This window comes from Elephas maximus, chromosome 11, assembly GCF_024166365.1.
Source record: "Elephas maximus indicus isolate mEleMax1 chromosome 11, mEleMax1 primary haplotype, whole genome shotgun sequence".
In the NCBI taxonomy this organism is placed as follows: domain Eukaryota; kingdom Metazoa; phylum Chordata; class Mammalia; order Proboscidea; family Elephantidae; genus Elephas; species Elephas maximus.
In genome coordinates, this window is record NC_064829.1 from 91,124,092 (window position 1) to 91,146,917 (window position 22,826).

The 22,826-nt window shown below is 40.6% G+C and overlaps 1 protein-coding gene across 1 annotated transcript; it reads left to right on the top strand.

Moving 5' to 3' along the window:
• Positions 1-219: 219 nt before the first annotated feature.
• NLRP9 (NLR family pyrin domain containing 9) lies at positions 220-22,570 on the top strand. The gene is made up of 9 exons (XM_049902366.1): positions 220-499; positions 2,338-3,880; positions 5,877-6,035; positions 7,079-7,246; positions 14,265-14,435; positions 16,195-16,365; positions 19,453-19,623; positions 20,273-20,443; positions 22,435-22,570. The coding sequence occupies exons 1-9, from the start codon at positions 220-222 to the stop codon at positions 22,568-22,570; spliced, it is 2,970 nt and encodes a 989-aa protein (XP_049758323.1).
• Positions 22,571-22,826: the final 256 nt, after the last annotated feature.

Here is a 22,826-nt window from a genome sequence, read left to right on the forward strand (position 1 = left end):
CTATGTGTTATGTAAAGTTGAGAAAGGGTGAAACTTCCCTTAGGCGAAGCTTTCCAGATATATATGAAGCAAGAAATATATGATCTCAATATTTTTTAGCCACTTTATACTGCTGAGATTTAACTCTGTAATCATATTGTTTCTGTCCAGATCTCACTTATTCCTTGTTTCTGAAGATTTTTCTTCTGGAGAATTCTGAACTCACAATCCTGGAACAAGATGGCCGAATCTTTTTTTTCCGACTTTGGCTTGTTGTGGTACCTGGAGGAACTCAGAAAGGAAGAGTTCTGGAAATTTAAGGAGCTTCTCCTGCGAGAACCTCTGAAATATGAACTCAAGCCCATTCCCCGGACTGAGCTAAAGAAGGCTTCAAGAGAAGATCTAGCAAAGTTATTGGACAAATACTACCCAGGAAAACAGGCATGGGAGGTGACGCTGAGCATTTTTCTACAGATCAATCGGAGAGACCTCTGGAAGAAGGCTCAGGAAGAGATTAGGCGTGAGTGTGGGATGCAAGGGTGGGAACCCGTATGGGAAGGTTGGCTTACTTGGGAGCTTCTGTTAATGAAGAAAATGTCATTGTTTAGTGGGTGACTGTATCCACCCACAGCTGAGTATGTGTTGTGGGCCAATGTGAGCCTTAGAGATGGTAGAAGAGTTACAAGCCACCTCTGGTCATCCATGGGTTAGTGATGGACTTGGGATCAGTAGTGTCCTGACCCAAACTGCTGATCTAAGTGGTGTCTCCCCACTGTTCTGCTCCAGGAGGTGACTTGGAGTTAGTGCCTGCATCACAAAGTCTTCTGAGATGAAGTCCCATGATTGTAGTTGCCCATCCTTTTAACCTGACATGTGCAAGGAACTAGGTACATGTTGTCGTTGGGTGCCATTGAGTTGATTCCAACTCAGGATGACCCCATGTGACAGAGAAGAACTTCCCCATAGGGTTTTCTTGGCTGCAGTCTTTACAGAAGCAGATCACCAGGTCTTTCTTCCAAGCCACCTCTGGGTGGTTTTGAAATGCCAACCTTTTGGTTAGCAGCCAAGCACTTAACCATTGTGTCTCCAGGTCCATTCTTCCTTAGGTGCATTTCCAGGCACTTGTTACAACGTACCTGGTACTTTATAACCTGTCTTATCTCACCTACTGTTGTGTACATTTCTTCAGGGCAGGTTATGGGTCCTGTCGATATTTGTAATTTTTACCTTCTCTAATGTGTTCCCGTGAGCATGGAAGATACATAACTAGGGATGGTTAAAATAATGACGGCTGAAGGGCATATTTCTGAAATTAACTAATCAACGTGGTGTGACAGAAGTTAGCTGGACCTTATACTTTCAAGTCAAACAGATATGGAATAGACAACTGACCCTAATATTTATTCATTAGTCCAAATCAACTCAGTTCTTTCAACCTTATTTGTAAAGTGGAAATAGAATGAATCTTAATGAGTTAAGAAGATGAAAGAGATGGTATCAATAATACCTTTCTTAGCCCTAACTCCTGGTCTTCCCTGAGCAAATGGCAATGTTGTGGTGGTTCAGTGGTAGAATTCTCATCTTCCATGAATGAGACCAAGGCTCAATTCCTGGCTAATACACCTCATGCACAACAACAGCCTCTCTGTCAGTGGAGGTTTGCATGTTGCTATGATGTTGAATGGGGTTCAGAAGAGCTTCCAGACCAATCTTCCAAAAATCACCAGTGAAAACCCTATGGATCACAATGGTCTGATCCTGTTGTGCATGGGTCACCAAGAATCAGGGCTGACTTGATGCAGCTAACATCAACAAATGGCTTTTCTAATGGGAAGGTAACACCATCCCATTTCAGTTTAAAACACTATTCCCAAGTATTCATACTTAATATAGCCTGTAACTATGTGTGTAGGAGCCTTCCAATGTTGGTCACATGCTTCCAAATCCACGATATCAAATAAATTATTGTCCTGACAGGTGTCCATTGATGGTACAAATGATTAACACACTCAGCTGCTAATCAAAAGGTTGTTAACAAAAAGGTTGATGGTTCAAGTCCACCCAGAGGCACATCAGAAGAAAGGCCTACCAATCTACTTCTGAAAGGTCACAGCCATGAAAACTTTATGGAGCACAGTTCTACTTTGACACACATGGGGTTACCATGAGTCGGAATGGACTTGACAGCAACTGGTTTGGTTTGGTATTGTCCTAACAAAACTAATTAGCCTAATTATCCATGGACATACATTAGTCTTTGTACATACATTCAAGTAAATTCCTAGGAGTCATTTTGAGGAGTGTAAATGTATACCTGCAATGTTTTAATTGTCTTATATTCTGTCCTCATTGGTTCAGATGAGATAAACCCATACAAAAAGCACATGAAGGAAAAGTTCCAACTTATATGGGAAAAGGAAACTTGTCTACAAGTCCCTGACTCTTTCTATAGAGAAACCATAAAGAAGGAGTATGAAGAACTGAACAATGCATATACTTCTAAGGAGACAAGTGAGGGCTCCCCCACAGTGGTCCTAAAAGGTTCGGAAGGAACTGGGAAAACCACCCTTTTGAGAAAAGTGATGTTGGAATGGGCAGAAGGAAACTTCTGGAAGGGCAGATTCACATTTGTTTTCTTCCTCAGTGCCTGTGAAATGAACTGTGTTACAGAGACAAGCTTAGTTGAGCTAATTTCTAGAGACTGGCCTGAATCTTCAGAGCCAATTAAAGACATCTTTTCCCAGCCACAGCACATCCTGTTCATCATGGATGGCTTTGAGGAATTGAAATTTAACTTGAGGCTTAAGGATAACACGTGCAATGACTGGAGGCAGCAGCAGCCAATACAGATTATCCTGAGCAGTTTGCTGCAGAAAAAAATGCTTCCAGAGTCTTCTCTGCTTATTGCATTAGGGCCTATGGGTATGCAAAAACATTATTTCTTGTTGCAGCACCCAAAATACATAGTTCTCTCAGGATTCTCTGAGCATGAAAGGAAGCTCTATTGCTCTCACTTTTTCCATGAAAAGAATAAAGCCATGAAAGCCTTCAGTTTTGTGAGAAACGATGGATCCCTGTTTTCTGTGTGCCAAAATCCCCTTCTGTGCTGGTTGGTTTGCTGTTGTATGAAATGGCAGCTGGAGAGGGGAGAAGATCTTGATATTGTTTGCCAGAGCTCTACCTTTTTGTATGCATCCTTTTTTATAAATGCAGTAAAAGCAGGAGGTGAGAACAGAGCCCAACTAAAAGGCCTGTGCTCTCTGGCAGCAGAGGGAATATGGACTCGGACATATCTGTTTTGCCATGGGGATTTCAGGAGCAATGGACTATCTGAATCTGATGTCTGGAGGTGGTTGGGAATGAACCTTCTTCGAAGGAATGGTGACCGCATTACCTTTATCCATAGGCATGTCCAAGAGTTCTATGCAGCCATGTTTTATTTGCTAAAACAACCCGAAGACAACTCTAACCCAATCATTGGCAGCATCACCCAGTTTGTCGCAACAGGTCTCAGCCAAATTGAACTCTGCCTGTCCCACATGGGGCTATTTTTGTTTGGACTTTCAACAGAAAAAATAACTAAAATGCTGGAAATATCCACTGGTTTCCAACTGTCAAAAGAGATAAAGCAGGAAATAATTCAGTGTCTAAAAAGTGTAAGTCAATATGGATCCAATGAGACAGAGCTGGATTTCCAGGAATTGTTCAATGGCATATATGAAACCAGGGAAAAAGAATTTGCAGCACAAGTAATGGATTTCTTTGAAGAAGTTATCGTTTATATTAGCAACACAGAGGAATTGATAATATCTTCATACTGCCTAGAGCATTGCCGAAAGTTGCAGAGACTTGTACTGGGTATAGAAAATGTCTTTTCAGATGACTCTGAATTCATCTCAAGGTGAGTACATCTATTAACCTTATGCAACCCAACCCCCCCCCCTCCACCATACTTGTAGCTTGTTCCAACTGCCATGGCTATCTGATGGATCATTATGCCTTTGTGCATAAGTGTATGACTTTTGTAGTCAGAGAGACTTTGTTTTGAGCTCTGGTGCTACCGATGGCTAGCTATGTTACTACAGGCAGTAACTCAACTTTTCAGAGTTCTTCCTTCTGTAGCAGGAGAGAGAAAATCTTACCTACCTCATAGGGCCAATGTGAGGTTGAAAGGCAGGAAAGTTTTATAGTTGACGTGCTTGTACAGCCACTCCTTACTTATCAATGTGGTTAGCTTCCGAAGACAAGGTTGTTATGTGAAAACTGGCGTTGTGCAAAGATGGAAGATAACCACATCAGATCACAAAAATAGAAAATGACTGCAACATTACATAACTGCCAGATTGCATTATTACATTAAATGCTGATCTACTGAGAATCTTGGCCCAGCCATAACCTTAACCATCACAGGCAGTGTTACTCTTCCCCTCATACCTTGACATTCATTACTGCCAGACATACATTGCCAATGGGCGGAATACTTGGATAGTAGATTTTTTTGCTGTTGTAAATGTGAAATGTTGGGAAACGAGATCACCAATAAGTGGGGAGTGGGTACGTTTTTTTATTCCATAGCCATTAGGTTCACATGACCAGCTCATTGCTTAGTTCTCAAATACCCACCACTTTTTTGAACAGAACACTTTCCGGATACAGTTGGATGCAGTTCACCATGCACTGAGGGATCACCAAATATTAACTTTTTAAAAATAATATTTATTTTTGGTGACAATATATGCAACGAAACATACACTCATAATTTCTACATGAACAGTTTAATAACATTGGTTACGTACTTCACATTGTACCACGATTTTGTCTCTACCCATATTGTTTCATCATTAATTTAGGCTCTATGCCCCTTAAAGTTCTCATCTGTGCTTTAGATTAACTGTGGTCAGTTTACACTCACATAGGTAATTCTTTGTAAAAGCACTATGCTGGAGGCAAACATTCTTTGTTGATTGGGCTAAACTGTCTTTAGTTTAACAGTGGTATCATGGGATAGTTTCAGTACAAGGTTTAAAGATTATTTCTGGGAATTAGATTTGGGGATTCTCCCAGTCTCAATGGGTCCAGTAAGCCTGGTTTCCATATGAATTTGAAATTCTGTTCATGTTTTTCCTCCTTTTGATCAGGATCCATCTAGATCAAGATCCATTGAGTCCTTGATCAAAAATGAATGTTAACTCTTAATCTCATACCAACAGATCAAAAAAGATTAACTCTTAACCTCATAACAATGGACTTATCCACTGGCCCCATGAATTAAGTGTATTGACATATAAAGTAAAATGTGGTTGGAGAGTTGAAAACAGGGCAGTCCTGGTAGTCGGTATCATTTGCTTGGAATTTAATAGATCAACAGTAGACGTTTCCCAGATAAAGAAAGAGGAAGCATACTAAGGACAGATTAATCCCTGGGTGATGCGAATGGTTAAGGACGCAGCTGCTAACAGAAAGTTTGGGGGTTCAAGTCCATCCAGAAGTGCCTCAAATGAAAGGCCTGGTGATCTATTTCTGAATAATCAGCCATTGAAAACCTTACGGAACACAGTTCTACTCTGACACACATGGCGTCACCATGAGTTGGAGTCAACTCCACAACAACTGGTTTTATTCTAACTTGGAAGAGGAGGCAGAACAAGATTGAAGAGCTTGCCCAAGGTCACATAGCTAATAAGTGTTTCAATCAGGATTTGATCTCAATGACTCTGGCCCCAGAGTACACATTCTTGGCCACTATGACATATTGGCTCAGTTTACCTGATGAACATCTCCCTCTTCAGGGCTGGCATTTGTCAGCTTTAGGGGATTTAGGAGTAGCATTCTCCTAGTTTTGAAAATGTCTTGGACTGAATTGAGTCCCTAGAAAATCATGTCTTTGTTCTTCCCAGGGACTGGAAGCTCATCTCTTGGCAGAACCTTTGCTCAGTGTTCAGCACCAACAAGAACCTGAAGGTGTTTGAGTTGGACAATTGTCACCTCAGCTATGACTCCCTGGTGATTCTTTGTAAAGCAATGGCACAGCCCGCTTGTAAACTCCAAAGGCTCTTGTGAGTTTGATACTAACCTCTTCTTTAATCCCTTGGAATTAGCAGTCTCTGTCTCTCTATTCTGGCCTTTTGGGAGAAGATCGATGAACATAAACATAGAACTACAATCCTGTCCATCAGTAAGTGTTATTAGCTGCTTCCCAGTCAGTCTCTAACTCATGGTGGACTCCACGCACAACAAAACTCTGCTCGGTCCTGTGTCAATCACAGATCGGGCTGTTGTGATCGCCAGGGCTTTCACTGACATATTTTTGGAAGTAGATTGCCAAGCCTTTCTTCCTGGTCTGTCTTAGCCTGGAAGCTCTGCTGAAACCTGTCTAGCATCATAGCAACACGCAAGCCTCCACTGACAGATGAACGGTGGCTATGCATGAGGAGCATTGACTGGGAATTGAACCCAAGTCTCCTGCATGGAAGGCAAGAATTCTACCACTGAACCCTGCCACTGCCCCCATGCATTAAGTGTATTGACACGTAAAGTAAAATGTGGTTGGAGAGCTGAAAAGGGAGCAGTTTTGGTAGTAGGTGACATTTGCTTGGAATTTAACAGCAGATGTTTCCCAGATAAAGAAAGAAGAAATGTACTAAAGACAGATGAGAGAATAACCTTAAAATTGTAATAAGAAAAATAATAAAAATGCAGGAAATAGGAAGCATCTATAAAACACTTCTTTAACACAGAGCTGTTTGCTTGATGCGCATTATTTCCTTCATTTTCATTTAATCCTCACAACAATCTTATTGTCTTGTGCCATTGCAGTTGACTCCAACTCATAGAGACCCCACGTGTGTCAGAGGAGAGCTGTGATCCATAGGGTTTTCAATGGCTTATTTTCAGAAGTAGATTTCCAGGCCTCTCTCAAGGTGCCTCTGGCTGGGTTTGTACTGCTAATTGAGAGAAATAACGTATGGGTAGGAGTCACCACGTAGAAAACAGTGTTGTGAGGCTAAGCAAGAGAGGCAGAAGGAATTGTTAAAGAGATGTTCTTGTTTTGTGCTCAGACTTCGTTGCACAACTCCCAATATTTCCTTATCTTCTGCAGGTTTCATTGTGTGTCTGACATTGGAGATAGTCCAGACTTCTTCAAGGCCATTCTTCATAACCCCCATCTGACATACCTGAACCTATATGACACTAGCCTCTCGTACGCTGCAGTCAGGCAGCTAAGTAGGATGCTAAAGCGCCCAACGTGCAACATTGAGAAGCTAATGTAAGTCTCTTTGATGTCTGGGCAAACAGTATTTTTTTCCAGTGGTGTTGTTAGTTGCTGTCTAGTCAATTCCTATTCGTGGTGACCCCATGTGTGTACAGCAGAACTACTCCATAGGGTTTTCAAAGGCTATGACTTTTCAGAAGCAGATCGCCAGGCCTTTCTTCTGAGGCACCTCTGGGTGGGTTTAAACTGCTAACCTGTCAGCTGCTACTTGAGTGCTTAACCATTTGTGCCAACCAGGGACTATTTTTTTCCAATGTAGATTTTCCAATGTCCATTTTCTTCCCTAGAGGTCCTTTGCGTCAGCCTTTGTATGTTGTATTTTTCATAAGTGAATCTCAGCATCTCCAGACAACATAGTAAAGAGAGGATGAATTCTAAAGAGTAAGTACTCACTTTAATTATCAGTTGCCACTGAGTCTATTTCAACTCATGATGACCCCATGAGTGTGTCAGAGTAGAATTTGTGCTACATAGGATTTTCAGTGGCTGATTTCTCAGAAATCAGACCTTTCTTCCAAGGTGCCTCTGAGCGGACACAAACTGCCAACCTTTCGTTAGCAGCTGGTCAAGTTAACCATATGCGTCACCCAGTGATTCCTCCTTTAAATTCTCTCATAAACACCTGACATTTCTTCGTTCTTCCCTCAACTCCCTTGGGTTTTGTTGTTGTTTATTTTTTATTGTGGTGAAAACATACATAACAAAACATACACCATCTCAACAATTCCTATATGTGCAATTCAGTGACATTGATTACATTCTTCAAGTTGTTCATCCATTCTCACTATCTTTTTCTAAACCATTCCACCACCATTAACATAAATTCAGTGTTCCCCAGGCAAAAATCCCCCCTTCTTCCTTCCCTCCTACCCCTAACAGCCACTAATAATCTTTGGTTTCTACATGTTTTCTTATTTCATATCAGTGAGATCATGCAGTATTTGTCCTTTTGTGACTGACTTATTTTGCTGAGCATGATGTTTGCAAGATTCATCCGTGTTAGGGCATGCATCAAGACTTCAGTCCTTTTTATGGCTGAGTAATATTCCATTGTGTGTATATACCACATTTTGTTTACCCATTCACTTGTTGCTTTAGATTATTTCCACTGCAATGGAAGTGCTGCAGTGAACATTGGTGTACAAGTATCTGTTTGCTTTCCTACCTTCACTTCTTCTGGGCATATACCTAGGATTGGGATTGCTGGATGGACAGGTGGTTGGTTTTTTTTTTCCTTAAGACAATTGCAAAAACAAAACTAGAAAGCATGTTAACTATCACACGTAATTTTTCTAATATGACAGATGACAACACTGAGGCCAAAGGGAAAGAGACTTCCCTAAAGACATTTCTTCCTGTAGAAAATTATTAGGGTTGCCCCTGGCCTAATTAGGTAATCTCTAGGCAGGCTAAATATCTTTTTCAGCAGAAAGAACAAAGGGAAGTAACTGAGGTAACAATAAACAAAATCAACTTGTTACACCCTTCAGAAAATGTGTACCTCTCTTTCTCAGGCCAACGTCTATTCTTTTCAGTTACAATTGCAAGTATGACTTGTAGATTTACATGTTGTTGTTATGACTAGTAGATTTATATGTTGTTGTTGTTAACATAAACCAAACCAAACCCTTTGCCATGGAGTTGATTCTGACTCATAGCAACCCTAAAGGACGGTAGAACTGCCCCATAGGGTTTCCAAGGAGCAGCTGGTAGATTCAAACTGCTGACCTTTTGGTTAGCAACCAAGCTCTTAACCACTGTGTTTAGGTGCCATCAAGTCAATTTTTGAGTCATACTGACCCTACATGACAGATTAGAACTGCCCCTTAAGGTCTTCTAGGCTGTAATCTTTAGGGTTCCTTGACTTCATTATATCTTCCTTTGTCTTAGCCACTCTACATTCAAGAGCAACTTTCAGAGTCTCTTTTGACATCCATTTTAGTCTTCTGTTCCTTTCCTGTCTTTTTAATAACCTCTTGGTTTCTGTATGTATTATGTCCTTGATGTCATCCCACAACTCGTCTAGTCTTCAGTCATTAGTGTTCAATGCATCAAATCTATTCTTCAGGTGGTCTCTAAATTCAGGTGGGATATTCTCAAAGAACTGAACGGAAGATCTCAAAGGATGGCTGGAGAAGACAAAGTATTATAATGAAATGTACAAAGATCTGGAGATAGAAAACCAAAAGGGAAGAACATGCTCAGCATTTCTCAAGCTGAAAGAACTGAAGAAAAAATTCAAGTCTCCAGTTGCAATATTGAAGGGGAAAATATTAAACGATGCAGGAAGCATCAAAAGGAGATGAAAGGAATACAGAGTCACTGTACCAAAAAGAATTGGTTGACATTCAACCATTGCAGGAGGTAGCATATGATCAAGAACCAATGGTATTGGAGGAGGTCCAAGCCGTACTGAAGACACTGCTGAAAAACAAGCCTCTAGGAATTGACAGAATACCAACTGAGATGTTTCAACAAATGGATGCAGCACTGGAAGCACTTTATGCCTGATGGGGTTGGTATGAATCAATCAACCTGACAGCAATGGGGTTTTTTTTTTTTGGTACTTAAAAAAAAAAAAAAAACTATCAAGAGGCTTATTTTTAAACCAGTAGAAACCTGTTCTAGACTTCCTATTATACAATCCCACTCCCTGCAAGTGATAACAATTTTAGGTTTTGTGTGATGTTTATCTCCATAGTCTGAAAGTGTTTATAACTTGTATTTCTTGATCTACCTCTTTGAAATTATCTAGATTCTTTCACATGGTAGATATGAAATTGGCTTCTACAATATCACGTTCATTTTTCTGAAACAAGTTATTTTTACTTTAGATTAAAATCACATTCAGTATTGTCATTATCATCATCACTGTTATTTATTATAAATGTTTCATGGCTAAGTCAAGAATGACACTATGGGTTTTTTTTTTTTCCTTGAATGTTTGTTTTTCCTTGTTTTTATTTGCCCTGTTTATTTCCTTGATCTAATTTTTTTGTATTTCTTGTGAAATCTCCCTCACACTTTCCAGTAACTCCTCAACTCAATTTTCTAAATGGTAAATTGCAAAAGAATCTTCTACTTCCATGTTTTTCCTAGATATTAATTTTAAAGGGTATTAATTCTGTTGCCACTGAGTTCTCTTTAAACTCAAGAAATGAGCTGCCATATGTGAGGCCCTGATAATGCATTTTACATATATTAAGAGTCTGAGTGGTGAAACAGTTAAGTGCTTGACTACTAACTGAAAGGTTGATAGTTCAAACCTACCCAGAGGCACCTCAAAAGAAAGGTCTGGCAATCTGCTTCTGAAAGGTCATAGTCTTGTAAACCCTGTGGAGCACAGTTCTACTCTGCAACATTTGGAATCAGCTTGATGGCAACTGGTTTGTTTCTTATAAAAGAGAATGTCTAGACTTTTTCCCCCTAACTTTGAGGCACAGAGATTCTCACTTGATACCAGCACATATCTTCTGCCTGTATATTGATGGTAACTATGACAAGAAATTCTCAGCAGGAAAAATGGCTTCAGATGAGGGAGGTTATATAAGTGAAGTGGCATTTAAATGGAGACTTGTAGGATGAGGAGCTGTTTTTGTTTAATTTTTATTGTGCTTTAAGTGAAAGTTTGCAAATCAAGTCAGTCTCTCATACAAAAATTTATATACAACTTGCTATACTCCTAGTTGCTCTTCCCATAATGAGAGAGTACACTCCTTCCTTCCACTCTCTGTTTTCATGTCCATTTGACGAGCTTCTGACCCCCTCTGCCCTCTCATCTCCCATCTAGACAGGAGCTGCCCACATAGCCTCAGGTATCTACTTGATCCAAGAAGCTCACTCCTCACCAGTATCGTTTTCTATTCCACAGTCCAGTCCAATTCCTGTCTGAAGAGTTGGCTTTGGGAATTACTCCTGTCTTGGGCTCACAGAAGGTCTGGGGACCATGACCTCCAGGGTCCTTCTAGTCTCAGTCAGACCGCTAAGTCTGGTCTTTTTATGAGAATTTGGGGTCTGCATCCCACTGTTCTCCTGCTTCCTCAGGGTTCTCTGTTGTGTTCTGTGTCAGGACAGTCATTGGTTGTAGCCGGGCACCATCTAGTTCTTCTGGTCTCAGGCTGATGTAGTCTCTGGTTTACATGGCCCTTGCTGTCTCTTGGGCTCATAATTACCTTGTGTATTTGGTGGTCTTCATTCTCCTTTGCTCCAGGTGGGTTGAGGCCAATTGATGTGTCTTAGATGGCCATGTGCTAGCATTTAAGACCCCAGACACACTCATGAGGAGCTGTTCTAATGATCGGAATGGAGAAACAATATGTGTAAAAAAACAAAAAAAATTTTTCCACGTGCATCGACCTTTCTTAGGATGGAGAGGAGAAATTGGAAGACAGCCACGTAACTAGGATCTGTGGAGGAGAATTGTGTGAATCTGATTTGAAGAAAGAGGCATAAATAGCCCTGACCACCTGTGACTTTTAAACCATGTTAATACTCAGCTCAGACTTTCTCAACCTCGGCACTATTGACAAATTTGGCCCAGATAATCCTTCGTGTGAAGGAGCCCTGGCGGTGCAATGGTGAAGTGCTTGGTGGCTACTAACCAAAAAGTTTGTGGTTCGAACCCGCCCAGGGGTTCAGTGGGAGAAAAGACCTGGTGATCTGCTCCTGTAAAGATCTCAGCCTAGGAAACACTATGGGGCAGTTCTATTCTGTCCTGTAGTGTTTCAATGTAGTCAGAATTGGCTTGATGGCATATATAACAATGATCCATTGTGGGAAGTCCCTGGATGATGCAAATAGTTGAGCATTCAACTATTAGTCGAAAGGTCACAGCCATGAAACTTCTATGGAGCAGTTCTACTTTGCACATATGGGGTCGCCATGAGTTGGAATCAACTCCACAGCAACTAACAACGATAATCCTTTGTAGTGGGGGCCTCTCCTATGCACTGTAGGATGTTGAGCAGCATCCCTGGCCTCTTCCGACTAGATGCCAGTGGGATCCCTTCCCCCAGTTATGACAACAGTTTGAGAGACCAGGAATGAAAACCTCAGTGTTGAGTGAAAAATCTTAATTCCAAATCATTAAGACTTTCAGCTGTCTTTTCCTCCTTGGCTTTCAAAATGGTAGCCTCCTAGTTTATGTTTCCAGGAGTGAATATGGAAAAACCTTCCCTGGAGAAATTCAACAGTCCCCCAAAAGTCTAAAATGTCTCCAGACAGTACCCAATGTTCCCTCGGGGACAAAGCTGGCCCCCCCCTCATTGGGGAAACATCTGCTTAGCTTTTGTACTAAATTCAGTAGACGGCAATAAGTGATTAATAAGGAGAGTTGTGTGATTCACTAATCCTTTTAAAGAGTCTAGAATGTATATGCTGACTGAGCTGTATAAGCCAGACACAAAAGGCAAATGTTGTATGATTCCACTTCTATGAAATATCTAAATTAGGGAAATTCATCTAGACAAAAGATTAGTGGTTACCATGATGGGGATTAAGGGGTAGGAAGAGGGTGAAGAGCTTTTAAAAAATGATAAAGGCAAACAGAGAAACAAATAATGGACTGTTAGAGAAAATAGCAGCAGTTATCATGCCTGATAAACAATTAGAGTTTGACAGATACAATTTTTTATATATATATATATACACACACACACGTTTATAATAATGATATATAGTATATAATTTATAAATATAAATTTATAATTTTTTGTTTTAATCTAAAACTTAGTTTAAATTTTTAAGTTTAAATATTTAAGGACCAAATATCTAAGGCTCATTTTTAAAACTAATAATTTATATGTTCACTATTTATTACTAATAACTTGTGTTTATAACTAATACTTTGTTTATTTAATATTTATAACTTATTTGTTTTTATTTATAATTTAAAATTTGTTTTATTTATAATTTCACACTTACATTATCATTTGTTTTATGTTTTAATTTATAATTTAATGTTTAGTTAATTTTTAAATTTTAGCTTTTTTAACTCATTTACATTTTTATCTATTTATAATTTATATTTGATTTATAATCTAAAATTCATATATTATAATTCATATTTTAATATAGTTTTAATTTAATGTTAGCTAAGTTATTAGCTTAATTGTTAGCTAAGTAATTTATAATTTATGTTTTGTAACTCACATTTTAACTTTTATTTTTGAATTTTAATTTTTAGTTCACTTTTATTTCCCTTTTAGTTTGAATTTTAGTTCAAATTTTAGCCTAACCTTTAGTAATTTTATTTTTATAACTTATTTTATTCATCATATTTATGTTTATAACTAATTATATTTTATTTATAATATTAATTGTATTTATACTTTTTACTTTTATTTTTACATATTTTTTAATTGAAATTTTTATTTTATAACTTACATCTTTAAATTTATATATTATCGTTAGTTGTCATCGAGTCAGCTCCAACTCATGGTAACCTTATATGTAACAGAACAAGATGCTGGCCTGTGCCATCCACAAGATTGTTGATGTGTTGTTGAGGGTATTGTGTCAATCCATCATGGAGGGTTTCCCTCGTTATTGCTGACCATCTGTTTTATCAAACCTGATGTCCTTTTCTAGCAATTGATCTTTCATGATGTAAATGAGCTGAAGTCTTGTCATCCTTGCTTCTAAGGAACATTCTGGTTGTATTTCTTGGAAGACTGATTTGTTCCTTCTTCTGGCAGTCCATTGTATATTTAATATTCTTCACCAACACCACAGTTCAAACACATCAACTCTTCTTCTCTCTTTATTGCACAGCTTTCGCGGGCATATGAGGTAATCGAAAAAACCATGGCATGAGTCAGGAGCACCTTAGTCATCAAAGTGACATCTTTACTTTTAAGACTTCAAAGGGATCTTTTGAAGCATATGCGTAATCTCTGAATATTGAGAAAAAGTCTAGGATTGGTGGGTGCAGAATTAGAAGCAAGAGTACTCAATCCTGCATAAACTGCCTTAATCATTCAATCCAATCCCACAACATGTATCTCCCATGTAGGTTGGGAAAATGTAACATCCGACTTGAAGCTTGTGAAGATATTGCCTCTGTCCTCATCTGCAACAATAAGCTGAAGCATCTCTCACTTGCAGAAAATCCCCTGAATGAGGAAGGAACAATGGTGCTGTGTGATGCCCTGAAGCATCCCAACTGTGCCCTGGAGACACTGGTGTAAGTCCATCTGGGGAAAGCACACGCTGGGGGAAAATACAGAAGTGTGTACATGGATCCATCAATGATCAAGGCCATCAAATGCTCACTGAGGGAGATGACAGAACAGAGTTCAAAAGCACAGGCCCTGAAGTCAGACAAACCCGAGTCATCTCTCCATGCCTCAGCTGCCACATCAGTGAAATGGAGCCAGTACAAACCAGGACTTTGAACTGGTTCTTCCTTGGTTCAGTCATGGCTGAGAAAGCAAAACTGGAACAGACCCAAATTTTTAAAATTTGGGTGAACTGGAATGATAACCAGAATGGGAAATGTTACGGGTTGAAGCCCTGCTAGAATTCCAAACTCCCTTTTAGAGAAACAAGGACAGTGTAGGCATTGCATATCAACCAAATCTCTTGCCTCTTGAAATTTGAGCAGAGTCAGAAACAGTGGTGCCCTGCTCAAAGATGGTGGCCAGCCATGCCGCTTCAAATGTGTGCCACTCTCCACAGTCCTGGCAATAAACCAGTCTCACACATCAGGCTCCTGAAAGGTCTCACTACACCTCTTTGTAGACTTCCATTCCATGGCTTTGACCTGCAATTCTTCCTATTCTCGTTATCATTCCACATCACCCAAACTGTAAAACATCAAGTCTGTTCTGGTTTTACTTCATAAGCCATGACTGAACAGGTTTGAACAAGTTCAAAGTCCTAATACAAACCCTTGGTGTCCACAGAGGTGCTATGAAGTCGAATTCAGAGATGCAAGACTAAGCCCTTAGATGTCTCACATCTAATCGTTGTTAGCTGCTGTTGAGTCAGCCCCCAACTTGTAATGACTGCACACACAACACAGCGAAATGTTTCCTGGTTCTGTACCATCCCCATGATCTGTTGGGGATGGGACCACTGTGATCCACAGGGGCACCACCCAGGGATTCCTTTTGGTAGTTATATAAGTATAGAATTATATGCGAAATATTTTGGTTTAAAAATGTTGACTGGTAATTTAAAAAATTAATGTATATATATATAATATATAAAAAACATGACATCAGCTAAATAAACTATACCCAGGGGCCATATTCAGCCTTTAGCTACCACTTTTGACTTATCTCTTATACTTCCCTTTATTTTCTAGGTTTTCAATGGCAAGTATACAAGAATTAATTTCATAATCACTAAATTAATTTTGGAGTCCCTGGGGAGTATAAATGGTTAATATGCTCAACTACTAACACAAAGGTTGGAGGTCTGAGTACAGCAAGATGTACCCTGAAAGAAAGACCTTGTAATCTACTTCTGAAAAATCAGCCATTGAAAACCCTATGGATCGCAGTTCTACTCTGACACACATGCTTTGGCCACAAGTCAGTTAATTTGATGGCAACTGTTTTGTTAATTACTTTTAAGGAATACTTTTAAAATTGAAAGTTATTTTAAATAGGATGTTGTCCAACACATCTCATTAAACCATAAGTACATGATGTCACAAGACTGGGTGATTTTTGTTCAAGGTCACCCAGCCTGGGATGATCTGAGTTGGAACCGGAATCAGGAATTCTCCAGTGTATTTCAGATTTTTTATTCTGATTTTGCAGCTGCTAGAAGTTTTAATCTTTTTATTTTCTCACATGAAGAAATGATGGGAGGAGGAATCTGAGATAGCAGATTATAAGGCACAACTTGAAAATGTTTGCATGTGGCTTCATGAGAATATTTCCATATAAAAGTTAAGCATACTGACAAGTGTCTGTGTGTGTCTGTCTTTGCAGGTTAAATTACTGTTGTCTCTCCTCTGTCTCCTGTGACTACATCTCTCAAGTTCTTTTGTATAGCCAGTCCCTGACCCTTCTTGATCTGGGGTCAAATAACTTGGAAGACAGTGGAGTGAATTCTTTATGTGAAGCCTTGAAGAGCTCATACTGTCACATAGAGGAGTTATGGTAGGTCTGGCCATGATTTGCTTGACATCAGGGTTTCCTTTTTGGATGTTGAGGACGGAAGGCGGGGAGTGAGGACGGAAGGCGGGGAGTGAGGACGGAAGGCGGGGAGTGAGGACGGAAGGCGGGGAGTGAGGACGGAAGGCGGGGAGTGAGGACGGAAGGCGGGGAGTGAGGACGGAAGGCGGGGAGTGAGGACGGAAGGCGGGGAGTGAGGACGGAAGGCGGGGAGTGAGGACGGAAGGCGGGGAGTGAGGACGGAAGGCGGGGAGTGAGGACGGAAGGCGGGGAGTGAGGACGGAAGGCGGGGAGTGAGGACGGAAACAAGCTAGATGTTTACTGTATCTGGTTCTGGGAATGTTCAGTAGGCGTGCCGTGTGTGTGTGAGTGTGTGTGTGAGTGTGTGTGTGAGTGTGTGTGTGAGTGTGTGTGTGAGTGTGTGTGTGAGTGTGTGTGTGAGTGTGTGTGTGAGTGTGTGTGTGAGTGTGTGTGTGAGTGTGTGTGTGAGTGTGTGTGTGAGTGTGTGTGTGAGTGTGTGTGTGAGTGTGTTAAAAATATACATAAAAAAACAGGCCATTTCAATTTCTACATGTACAATTTACTGGTCATTCTTCAAAGTGTACATGCACTCTCACTATCATTTTTCAAATAATTGGACCACCATTAACATAAACTCAATGCTCCCAAGCAAAGACTCCTCTGTTTCCCCTTCCCCCCCATTCTTGGTAACCACTAATAATCTTTGGTTTGTATGTATTTACTTACTTCATATAAGCAAGGTGGTACAGTATTTATCCTTTGCAACTGACTTTAGTTTTAGTTTGCTCAGCATGTTGGCATGCATCAGGACTCCATTTCTCTTTATAGATGAGTAGTATCCCACCGTGTGTATAGACCACATTTCATTTATCCATTCATCTCTTGATAGACATTTTGGTTGTTTCCACCTTTTGGTTATTGTAAAAAGTGCTGCAATGAACATTGGTGTACAGGTCTTTTTTTTTTTTTTTTTTTGCATTCCTGCCGTCACTTCTTCTGGGTGTATAGTGAGGAGTGGGATTGCTGTGTCTATCTTGTGTCTCAACTAAAGAATTCTTAGGACAGGAGTAGCCCACCATGCTACTGTGGAGTTGAGTCTCTAGCATCAGAAAAGCCTGAAGTAGAGTCCTGAGTGTGACTGCTTGACTGTGTGAACTTGTGCAGGTGGCTCACCTCCCCACAAGTGCAAGCCAAGGATAATCATAGTCTCGACCTTAGAGAATTGAGGTGACCAGCTAGAATAATGCACGTAAAGAGCTATTATCTCTGGTTGGCCCATAATAAACACTCAGTATGAGACATAATGTAAGAATCATTCATTCCTTCTATCAGGTACTGGCAACTCCTGTGGGTGTGGACAATAAGTTGGTAAAATAGTCCAACGTCCCTGTCCCCATCAATTCTATTTTATGAAGTGTCATTCTTATGTATGTGTGTGTGTGTGTATCTGTGTCTGTCTTTCTGTCAGGGTGTGTATACACATGTATACAACACTATATTGTACATGTTCATTGCATGAGTGCAGATGCACATAACATGTCTGTATGTGTGTGAGGCTGTGAGTATGTATATGTTGTTATTCTTGTATGCTGTCAAGTTGATTTTGACGCATAGTGACCCTGTAAGACAGTAGAACTGCCTAGGCTGTGATCTTTATGGGAGCAGATCTTGAGGTCTTTTCTCCCATGGAACCACTGATTGGTTCAAACCATTGACTTTTGGGTTAGCAGCACTTATATGTGTGGATTTCAGGTTTTCTCAATCTCAGCACTATTGACATTTTGGCCTAGATTATTCTTTGTTGTGGGAAGCTGTCTTGTGCAATGTAAAATGTTTGGCCACATCTCTGGACTTTACCCACCAGACTCCAGGTGTAGAGTTGACTCGGACTCATGGTAACGCCATGTGTGCAGAGTAGAACTGCTTCATAGGGTTGTCGAGGCTGTGGCCTTTCAGAAGCAGATCGCAAGGCTGTCTTCCGAGGTGTCTTTGGGTGAATAGAAACCACCAACCTTTTGGCTAGCAGTTGAGTGCTTAATCATTTGCACCACCCAGGACTTCCTATACACATACATACATACTTACACATAACACAAACATATACATATATACATGTACACAAATATATACATGTATGTGCACATATAAATACATCTATACATGTATAGGAAACCCTGGTGGTATAGTCGTTAAGAGCTGCAGCTGCTAACCAAAAGGTCAGCAGTTTGAATCTACCAGGCGCTTCTTGGAAACCCTATGGGGCAGTTCTACTCTGTCCTATAGGGCCACTATGGGTCAGAATTGACTCAATGGCAATGGGTTTTTGGGGTTACACATGTATAATATATACATATGTGATATATGTATGTACGTACAGATAGCATGCACACACATGTATACATGTACATACATATATACATACAATATGTACACATATACACTTACAACATGTGTACATATACAAGATACAACATGCACAATATGTATACGTATAACGTATACATACGTATACATATATGCACATATATGTGTGCACATATATAGTGTGTACATATGTACACGTACATATATGTTTGTGTGTGATAGAAGGTGATAGCACTATGGGGTATCATTAGTCTAAGGGCTGGAGAGGGAATGGGCCATGCTATACTGACTAGTCAGAGTAGGCCTCGCTGAGCAAATGAAATCTGTGCAGAGATTTGAAGGGAAGAGGGAGTAGCTCCACTGATGTCTGGGGCAGGAGCATTTCAAGCAGGAGAGCAACCAGAGCAGAGGTGTGGAGGTGGAGAGTGAGTCACGTGGGTCCTGAGTGCTTGAAGCCAAGTGGAGTAGGTAAAGAACATAGGTAATGGGGGTGGGGGGCGGTAGAGTTTTTAGAGTCCTGCAGGTTATTGTAAGAAACTTGCTTTCATTCTGAGCAAAATGAGAAGTCATTGCATTTTCCTCATCATCATAATCTCCTGTTTCTTGCTTCATAAGAACAAGTAAAAACAAAGTAAGCCATTAAGATTGGACCTCTGAGTGTGTGGTTGTGTGTATTTTTCCCTCCAGGCTGGCGAATTGTTTCCTCACTGCTGACTGCTGTAAGGACATTTCCTCCGTTCTTATTAGCAATGAAAAACTAAAGACCCTGAAACTTGGGAACAATACAATACTAGATGTTGGTGTCAAGCAGTTATGTGTAGCTTTGAAGCATCCTAACTGTAAATTACAGAATCTTGGGTGAGTACCCATGGGTCATCTTTATGGGGTGGTTGTTGTTAGTTGCTTTCGAGTCAATTCCAAGTCATGGCGACCCCATGTGTTACAGAGTAGAACTACTCCAAAGGGTTTTTTTGGCTGTAATCTTTACAGAAGCAGATCATTCAGCCTTTCTTTCATGGAGCCCCTGGGTGGGTTCGAATTGCTAACCTTTCCATTAGCAGCTGAGTGCAGAGATTTCCCTATTTCACGGGTAGGAAAAGCTGGAGGATGGATAAAGCTAAAGGGAAGTAGGTTTAAAAACAAGATCTGCCTGGGATACTCCAATATTTAAAGTGCTGTCTCACTGTACCAAGGTTTTTCAACCTCAGCACTATTGACATTTGATACCAGATAGTTTTCTTTTTTGGGGGGGGGGGCATCCTATGCATTATAGGATGTTTAGCAGCATCCCTCGCCTCCACCCACAAGATGCCAGTACCTTACGCCCAGGTGCGACAAATGTTTTCAGACGTTGCCACATGTCCCTTGGGGACACTATTGCCCCATTGAGAACTGGCTTAGACTCCAGAGTCTTCTGCTCAGAGGCATAGAGTTGGTGGGGACAATGGTTTGCCTTCCATCCTGCCCAAAGCCAGGGCTGCTTCTCTGCTGCGTTTCCCCATCACAGGCTAGAAAGATGTAGTCTCACCACTGCCTGCTGTGAGGACCTCGCCTCTGCTCTCACTGCCTGCAAAACACTGAGAAGTCTGAACCTGGACTGGAACGCCTTTGACCATGACGGGGTGGTGTTGCTGTGTGAGGCACTGAGCCAACTGGACTGTGCTCTGCAGACTCTTGGGTGAGTGAACATTGATTCCTATGGTAGTGTATGACATCATAGCAAGGTTAGTCTATTATGTTGTTGTTAGTTTTCATCAGGTTGACTCCGACTCGTGGTGACACCCTGTGTTGCAGGGTAAAACCGCTTCATAGTATTTTCAAGGCCGTGACCTTTCAGAAATAGATCGCCAGGCCTGTCTTCTGAGGCACTGCTGGGTGGGTTCAAACTGCCAACCTTTCAGCGAGTAGTCAACTGCTTAACCACTTGTGCTACTCAAGGACTCCTTAGTCTATTATAGAGTAGTTCAACCTTGGCACAATTGACATTTGGGCTGGGTCATTCTTTGTCTTGGTGGGTTGCTCTGTGCATTACAGGATGTTGAGCAGCCTCCCTGGTGTCTACCCACTAGGTGCCAATAGCACTCCTTCAAGTCATGACAGTCAAAAACATCTCCAGACATTGTCAGATATCTCCTGGTATGCAAAACCACCTGTAAAAATGGCGAGGGAAGGTGTCTGTCTTCTAACTTCACAAGGCCGAAGGAGAATCAAGATCAACAGCCCAAGGCTGACTCCTATGAGGCAGAGGTCAGACATACCTCATCTCACCAGGCCTTTTTACCAATTCTGACACTATTTGTCCCTCACACGGTGTATTCTACTTCTTTGCTGAGTTTGATAATTCATTGCAATGGCCACACAGAGCTCACAGTATCAGTGGGGCCATGCTGTCGCTGAAGACTCTGCAGGGAGATCCTTCCTTTCTTAACTCCTCCAGCTACTGTTACCTCAGATGTTCCTTGGCTTGTGGCAGCATTACTCCTATCTCTGCCTCTTCATCACATGACTGTCTTCCCTCTAGTCTGTCTCTGTGTCTCTTCTTATAAGGATACTACTCATACTGGATTACAAAATTAGGACTCACTATATTCCAGTTTAAGAAAGACCTGGTGATCTACTTCTGAAAATCAGCTGACAAAAACCCTAAGGATCCTAAGTCTGATCTGAAACCAACCATGGGGATAGTGCAGGACCAAGCAGCCTTTCATTCTGTTGTATATGCGGTCACCGTGAGTCAGAGGCTGACTGAACAGCAGCTAACAGCAGCATACTCCATTATAACCTCATTTTAGCTTAACTAATAACATCCCCCAGAAGAGCAAACAAATCTGTCTTGGAAGAAAAACAGCCAGGATGCCCATTAGAAGCAAAGATGACAAGACTTCGTTTCACATACTTTGGACATGTTATCAGAAGGGACCAGCCCCTGGAGAAGGACATCATGCTTGATAAAGTAAAGGGTCAGTGAAAAATAAGACCCCCAACAAAGTGTATTGCCATAGTGGCTGCAACGATGGGCTCAAGCATAACAATTGTGAGGATGGCGCAGGACTGGGCAATGTTTCATACTGTTGTACATAGTGTCACTATGAGTTGAAACCAACTCAATGGCACCTAACAATACCATCTGCAAAAACTCCTTTTTCAAATAAGGTCACATTCACTGGTATCAAGGATTAAAATTTGAGCATATTTGCGGGGGGCGGGGGGAGGGACACAAATCTACCCGTAAGAGGGTATTAATGGGACAGACTGAATATTGATAATGGGTGAAGCCAGGTGAGGGGTACATGGGCTTCACTATACTATTTACACATTTGAGAAGAATCAATAATACATTATTTAAGGTTTTTTGAGTATAGATATGTATAAAAAAAAAATAGGATGGAATAATTTGTATACCTGGGCATATAAACAGCCAATGAATGGAAGTTGTCATTTTTATCCAACTTCAACCTTTTTTCACTTAAATCTTGACTTCTTGACACATGCCCTATAAGGTTCTTTCACTGTACTGTGTAAAACAGAGGGTTCCCAGTCTGTAGGAAAGAAAGGAGCTTTATGTTCAAATCCAATAAAATTTTCCTAATCATTCTAGAAGAGAAAGTAGTCATTGGAATATAGAGAAGCAAAAATCGTGTAAAGAAAACATTATTTCTATTTTCCCAGGCTAAATAAATGTGCATTTGATGAGGAAACTCAGTTGCTTCTGACAGCTGTGGAAGAGAATAATCCCCATCTGGCCATCATACATCAACCTTGGGTTGATGATGAGTTTGAGATCAGTGGTGTGTTCTTCTATTGAGGAACATCCTGGAGTAATCTTCTCAAAAAAGGCTTCTCACTAGTCATAATGGTCATTTCTTCTTTTAGCTCACCCTGTCTTTCAAATGCACATCATGACAGTGGGAACTGTGATATCAGGGCTACCCCTCCACTGTGTTCTAGTAATATGATTGTATAGTATTATTCAGTGTTTATTTGCTGTTTGTTTTTGCCTAAGTCCCCTATCCCCTTATCTTTAAAATTCTCATTATACCTCACAAAGATATTTAGAAGAA